The sequence below is a fragment of the Garra rufa genome, chromosome 21 (assembly GCF_049309525.1).
Source record: "Garra rufa chromosome 21, GarRuf1.0, whole genome shotgun sequence".
Classification (NCBI taxonomy): Eukaryota; Metazoa; Chordata; class Actinopteri; order Cypriniformes; family Cyprinidae; genus Garra; species Garra rufa.
The window spans coordinates 20,007,135-20,014,770 of record NC_133381.1 but is presented as its reverse complement, the minus strand read 5'-3'; the positions used below and the strand labels follow the sequence as shown (position 1 = coordinate 20,014,770).

General features: G+C 35.0%; 1 protein-coding gene across 1 annotated transcript in view; it reads left to right on the top strand.

Moving 5' to 3' along the window:
• Positions 1-505: 505 nt before the first annotated feature.
• LOC141296180 (shootin-1-like) overlaps positions 506-7,636 on the top strand; it is a 16,304-nt gene continuing 9,173 nt past the window's right edge. The window contains exons 1-7 of the mRNA XM_073827459.1: positions 506-631; positions 1,670-1,796; positions 2,763-2,848; positions 3,993-4,099; positions 4,660-4,704; positions 5,828-5,954; positions 6,046-6,192. Of these exons, the coding sequence (XP_073683560.1) occupies positions 526-631; positions 1,670-1,796; positions 2,763-2,848; positions 3,993-4,099; positions 4,660-4,704; positions 5,828-5,954; positions 6,046-6,179 (732 nt within the window). The 5' untranslated portion in view covers positions 506-525 and the 3' untranslated portion in view covers positions 6,180-6,192. The remainder of the gene's footprint in view (positions 632-1,669; positions 1,797-2,762; positions 2,849-3,992; positions 4,100-4,659; positions 4,705-5,827; positions 5,955-6,045; positions 6,193-7,636) is intronic.

Sequence of the window (7,636 nt, the reverse complement as noted above, 5' to 3'; positions counted from 1 at the left end):
CTGGTTTGACCTTTTTCTGGGTTGATGGATGCACTGGGGAGTGGGGACCTGATTATAGCACTTAAACGTGGAAAAAGTCAAATTTTAATGATGTGTCACCATTAACTTATTTTATTTCAACAAGTTCAAAACAAAATTAAAACTAAAATAAAATAAATAAAAACTATCTGGAAAAATTGACAACAAACGGTAAACAGCTAAAAAAAATATATCCAAACATAATCTAAAATAAAAAAATATAATAGTGTCTCAATGACAGTAAAAATGGACTGGTCCAGTGTGCAAGCTGCTATTTTCTTTATTGTGAAAGTGGATGGAGACTTGGTCACCATTTTATTTGATGACAAAACAGTTTTTTTTTTTTTGTTTTTTGTTTTTTGTAAGGAACTAAACCTTAAAGTTCAAAGATCACATGCCATTTTTACACCTCATGTTTTTGTCGTTGATTGTTGTGCTATGTATGTTTGTGGACTCTAGGTGAAGGCTCTTGAAGAGCAGATACACAGTAGTGAACTAAAGAAGCAAATGACAGCATTACAGAGACAGAATGAATTGCTGGAAGAGGAGAGAAAAGATTGGCAGCACAAACATACAAAAGCTGAAACTGAAGCCAAAGACCTCAGATTCACAGGTAACACGTCTGGAGTCAGTTTTATGCTCACCAAGTCTGCATTTATTTGATCAAAAATGCAGTAAAAACAATAGTATTGTGAAATAATATTTGAATTTAAAATAACGGATTTCTATTTTGGTATATTTGGTATATAAAACGTAATTTATTCCTGTGATGCAAAGCTGAATTTTCAGCCGCCATTACTTCAGTCTTCAGTGTCACATGAACCTTCAGAGATCATTATAATATGCTGACTTGGTGCACAAGAAATCTTTCCTTACTGTAATCAATGTTGAAATCAGTTGTTTGTCCTAAAGGAATAGTTCACCCAAAAATACAAATTCTGTCATTAATTACTCACCCTCATGTCATTCTAAACCTGTAAGACCTTCTTCGAAACACAAATTAAGATATTTTTGAAATTCAATAGCTTTCTGACCCTGCATAGACAGCAACACAACTACCACATTCAAGGCCCAGAAAGGTAGTAAGAAAATCGTTAAAATAGTCCATCAGTGGTTCAACCGTAATTTTATGAAGCTACGAGAATACTTTTTGTGCACAAAGAAAACAAAAATAACAACATTATTCAACAATTTCTACTTGTGTGCAAGACTGATGTGGAAAAAAAAAAGAAATTGTTGCATGAAGTTGTTATTTTAGTTTTCTTTGCACACAAAAAGTATTCAAATAGATTCAAAACATAACAGTTGAACCACTGATGTCACATGGACTATTTTAATTATGTCCTTACTACCTTTGGACGTGTCAGCCTTGAACGTGTCAGTTGTGTTACTGTCTACGCAGGTTCAGAAAGCTCTCAGATTTCATCAAAAATATCTTAACTTGTGTTCCGAAGATGAACAAAGGTCATACGAGTTTGGAACAACATGAGGGTGAGTAATTATTGACAGAATTTTAATTTTTTTTGTAAACTATTCCTTTAATTTACCAGCCTTTTATTTGAAATAGAGAATTTTTGTCACATTATACATTTTTGTTGTATAAAAAATCACTCTAAATAACCTAGTGTTTGTATCTCTGTGTGTTTTGCAGTGGAGGAACTGAAAAAGAAGCTCCAGCAGGTCTCCAACCCACCACCAGCTGCCCCAGGACCACCGCCTCCACCCCCGCCCCCACCTCCTCCACCTCCACCCCTTGCCCCCTCAAGCAACCCACTCAGGTGAGTGTCTGTCATAGGGTTGTGCCGATAGACGATAGTATCGTGTATCGACGATAGTCAAAGATATCGCCGGTTGCTGATGCCTTTGACGATAGTAAGACGATTATTATTATTATTATTATGCGTAAAAAAGGCACCTAACTTTAGCGATGCAGCGCAGAGAGTCGGTTCTAGGATGCCTCAGAAACTTGCCGTGGTATAAACGTGCAGTGAAAATGGGTAAGAGATTTATTCATCATACAGTGTACATAGATTAAGTGTAGACAGTGGTTTAGGCTTAATTAAATACGATATATGAGAATCTGTCTGTATAGTAAACATAAACATTCACCTCAGTAACTGTATGCGTTAACTAGAATTACGATGCGATAAAATGGCGCTAAACATATGCACGTGAATTACACGGGCACCATTTCTCCACAATCAATATGAACTGAACTACAACATGAACTGATGACAAAGATCAGACGTACAGTGGTAACATTATTACAGTATGACGGGTATAGAAAGATACATTAATTTACATTCACGCACGCACATTTACCGCTCCCTGAAGACAGCAGAGAATGAAACCGAAAGTAAACTTAAACCTATCCAACAGAACTACCGTCAGCACTCTGTACACGCACAACTTAGTCACATGCACTACCCTTACAAAACGAATAAGGAATTTATTACATATTGACATATTTACATGTCATTAAATAAATTAGCACGACAGTATGGTGTATCTGCAATCTCACAGGCTGACGATAGGACGATATGAAAATTGTGCATATCGCCCAACACTAGTCTGTCAGTCTGTTTGTGATAAAAGCCATCAAAATGAGAAATCACAACCTAAAGATTAATAAGATCTGATGAAAACTGCAGTCAATAGGCTGTTTGCTCATTGGGAAGTTTTAATGACATTTTTCTTGTTGAAACTGCTAATTTTGCTATAATTCTCTATTTTTTTGTTTTTAGCTCATTACTGTCTATACTTCGTAAGAAAAAGGATGTGAGCACTGAAATTGCATTAGTGGAGAAGGACTCATCTGAGAAAACCCCAGGTAAAGAGCAAAGACCCATTTTATTTCCACTCTATAAGCCTGCTCCGGTTTAAAGTTTTGCTTTATAAAAATTAATAAATGCAAAGATTACATAGTTTGATCATTTAAAAGCACAGTAATCAGCGACGGCTGATGGTTCAAGGTTTTATCTTTGTTTCGTTTCATTAGCAGGGCTGCTCCGTCTTTGAGCCGCATGAAAGATTTCAGACATTTATTTTGACCTTTTTGCTCAGTGTTAAGTGTCAATTAAGAAGTTGCAATGCATGCAGTCAGATGGAATGTAATTTATGTACACTGTTTCACATAAAGTAAACGTGTTCTTCATCACAGAAATGGGTAGAAATGAAATACCTGGGTCAAGTTCAAGTTTATCCTTAGCCATTTCTTTGAGCCTCATACTAAAAAAAAATAAGATGGTACAGAAAAAGCAAGACTTGCAGCTTTTTCCTGAAGGACAAACACTTTTGAACAGAGTTTGGATGGGTCATTATTCATTGATGTTTAGACTTGTTTAGACTTTAGAATTTGACTGGTGAACTTTAGCCTTTCCTTTATCACTAGTGTTTGATTTTCTTTTTCACTGGGTTTGAATATTTATAAGGAATGGCGATCTTTCCACTGGATTGACTAAAATTCTTTCCCATCCTATAATAAGTATAAGCTTAGATACTTTCTCGAATAATTGCAGTTTTCTTTCACATGTTCTTGTTCATATTGAACAGCATTTTTATGATCTCATATGAATAGAAAGTTGTTATTGGACCATATTCTAGCTCTGAAATGCAATGCCAATTTTATGGCTTTGCAAAAGAGAATGTTTTAGAGAGATTTTTATCATATCAGAAAAACATCAGACTGGTAAGCAGATAATATTCACATTTTTGTTACAGTTAATGACAGAATGACTGAAAGTGATTGCCAAGGCCACTAAACAAAGACAAAAACACAGATCAACTTTCTTTTAATTTTTTTTAATGATATTTGTGCATGCCAGCTCAAATAAACCCAAAACCCTTGCAGTTCTGCTTAGTGGTGTCAGTATGTCTAAAATGACTTCTAATGAAAAGCAGCAGAGTTGAACTGTTTAGATGTGTTTTAATATAAATCCCATTTGTCTGTCTGTCTGTGTGTGTGTGTCTAACAGAGAAGGACATCAGGCAGCAAGCTGTGGATGAGATGATGCAGCGAATCAAAAAAGGAGTTCAACTCCGACGTGTTTCCCAGAAAACCAACAGAGCCAGACCAGGACCGGTACACACATCATACAGACTCATACCAACACAAAAACTGATTTATTTAGTTAATCAATGTCATTAATATGCTAGGTGCTAATCAAATATAATAAGAAATAAATGCTTTTATTTAGCAAGGACACATTCAGTTGATCAAAAGTGACAGTAATCAAATAAATGCTATTCTTTTGAAGTTTATTAAAGAGTAATGTACAAAAAGTAGTGTGATTTCCACAAAAATACTAAGCAGCACAATTGTTTTCAACATCAAAAATTATAAAAATTGTTTCTTGAGCACCAAATCAGCACAAATTACAATGATTTCTGAAGGATTATGTGACACAAGACTGGAGTAATGGCTGCTGAATATTAAGCTTTGCCATCACAGAGATACATTACACTTAAAATTTATTAAAATACAAAACAGTTATTTCAAATTGTAATAACATTTTTTGATCAAATGAATGCAGCCTTTTTGAGGAGATTTATCCAAAATTATTCACGCTAAATTAACCTTTTTTTAAATACAATAACACTAACTTACATAGTCTGCTTAATTGTTTCTGTGTTTTTTTGCAGAAAGAAGGATCCAATTCTGCTGTACAGGAACTTCAAGGAATCCTGGTTAGGATTGCTATATTTATTTTTATTTTATTTATAATTGATTATTAATTATTAATATTATCACTTCAAATGTACAGTTGAAACCAGACGTTTACATACACCTTGCAGAATCTGCAAAATGTTAATTATCTTACAAAAATAAGAGAGGATAATACAAAATGCATGTTATTTTTTATTTAGTTGTTTATGAGTCCCTTGTTTGTCCTGAGCAGTTCAATTACCCGCTGTACTTCAGAAAAATCCTTTAGATCCCACAATTTTTTGGGTTTTTCAGCATTTTTGTGTATTCGAACCCTTTCCATTAATTACTTGATTTTGAAAGATCCATCTTTTCACACTGAGGACAACTGAGGGACTCATATGCAACTATTACAAAAGGTTCAAACACTCACTGATGCTTCAGGAAGGAGCATGCATTCAAATCCAGGGGGTGAAAACTTTTCAGGGTAAATTTAACTTATTTTGTATTCTGGAAAACAAGTAAGTATCTTCTGTAGCTTCTGAAGGGCAGTGCTAAATGAAAAAACATGATATTTAGGCAAAATAGGAAAAAATTAGTAGTTGCATGAGTCCCTCAGTTGTCCTCAGAGTGAAAAGATGGATCTCAAAATCATACAGTCATTGTTGGAAAGAGTTTAAATATACATAAATGCTAAAAACCAAACAATTTGTGGGACCTGTAGGGCAGTTAAACTGTTCAGGACAAACAATGGACTCATGAACCACTATCACTAAACAAAAAAACACAGCTGTGGATCATTCAGGTAACAACAAAGTATTAAGAATCAAATGTATGTACATTTTTGAGGCTCATTTTTATAAATGAAACTATTTTTTTCTCTTGTGGACTATATGTAAATGTCTTTTATGTGAAATAACTTATTCAGGTCAGTACTAAATATAAAACTAACATGCATTTTTCATGATCCCTCATATTTTGGTAAAATAATTAACATTTGATTCAGATTCTGCAAGGTGTATATAAACGTCTGGTTTCAACTGCATGTGTGCATTTATGTAAGTATATAGGTATAAACATAAAAAAAATCAACAAACATATTGCAATATAATTCAAATGTGTTTAAAGCCAGCTGTTGGTATACTAACAGAATCTTTCTGTTAGAACTCTGTCAAGCGTCCCGACCCCTCCTCCTCATCTGGGACACGCCCGCCATCGCCATCACAGAAGTCTGAGCTGGAGAAAGCCCTGCAGAAACGGAGGGTAGCGCTGAAGGCTGCAAAGAATAACAGTCAGTCTAAAACACACACATACACTTCAGCACATTTTCTCTGTCTCTTGAGCCAGATCATCCGTTTAACTTTTCAACCCTTCCCCTGTAGCGAATTCCAGTGCTGCCCTGGATCCGCCCCAGATTGAACAAACCCAGCCAGAACCAGGCCAGAACACAAGAGACAAGGACACACCGCAACACACAACAACCACAATATCCACCGATCAACTCAAGCCTTCATAGGAGATCATAGGTTGTGAGTATCTGCTCTTTTACGTCGAGCACCAGGGTAGTTGATCCAAACTAACCAAACACACGTGACTATGTAATATTTTTTAATGTAATACTTGCAGAACTTTGACTGTAATGTGACTTGATAGTGCCAAGCAGATGTTTGGGTTTTAATCCACCTTATTTTTCTGTAAGAGTGGGCGTGGCCGTTTGTAAATTTTATGGGTCAGGCTTACAATCTCATCTGCATCCAGCTATTTTTAGCTGTATATATATATACTGCAAATTGGTGTCTCACCATATTATTTTAATTATGAGCACACTGGTTTGAAGTGCAAACATTTTTTTACAGTTTACTGCACGTTGTTATTCTTCTCGTTATTTCCCTTTTGCAACTAATGAACTGGACGTCTCGCTCATAGGCTTACTTACATATTAAAGAATGAGGTGAATTTGCTCTTGCTTATTTATTTATTTATTTATTTATTTATTTATTTATTTATTGAATGGGTCAAACCATTTACTCACAATTGTTTAGTTTTTTTTTTCTTTTGTTTGGTTCAAAGAGTGTCCAAATTCAATTTTTATTACCATAACAAAATATATTTTATGTTATGTACACTACCAGTCAAAAGTTTTTGAACGGTATGATTTTTAATATTTTTTTTTTAAAGAAGTCTCTTCTGCTCAACAAGCCTGCGTTTATTTTATCCAAAATACAGCAAAAACAGTAACGTCTAGAAATATTTTTACTATTTAAAATGACTGGTTTCTATTTGAATATAGTAAATATAATTCATTTTTGTGATTTAAAAGCTGAATTTTTAGCATCATTATTCCAGTCACATGATCCTCCAGGAATCATTCTAATATTCTGATTTGGTGCACAAAAACATTTATTAGTATGTTAAAGGATAACTATTGCCAAAATGCAACCTGGGCTGTTTTTTTTTTCCTGTAAACGAGACAAACTTGTATCTAAAAGCATAATTACGACAAACGTGCCGTTTTTGGGATTGACCGTGATTTCGTTTTGTGGTCAATGGCCGGTGAATGGGAGTACTAGGGGCATAAATTTGAGCGCATCAAAATCGATATTTTTACAACACTAAGAAGGCTCGACACACCATGAAACTTTGCTCGAAGTATCGCCTGGGTCTCTACACATGAACTCCGGCATTGAGAACATTGTTAGTGAACACAGAGTTTACTAAAAAGAAAGTTTTTGAACAACTCACTTTCACTGTTCGCGGCCGTCTTGCCAGTCAAGAGGTGTCGATCTCCGATTGCGAGGATGGATAGCTCCTAAAGCATATTTCCATATAAATGCACGGCTAATTCGTTGTTTTGTCGCAAGTGAAAAACAATATTAACCTTCTAGTTGTAAAAACAGCCTTATATAAGCCTAATATTTCGTCCAATGGAGTCCATTCCTTCGCATTCGGAGATCGACACTTCTTGACTGGCAA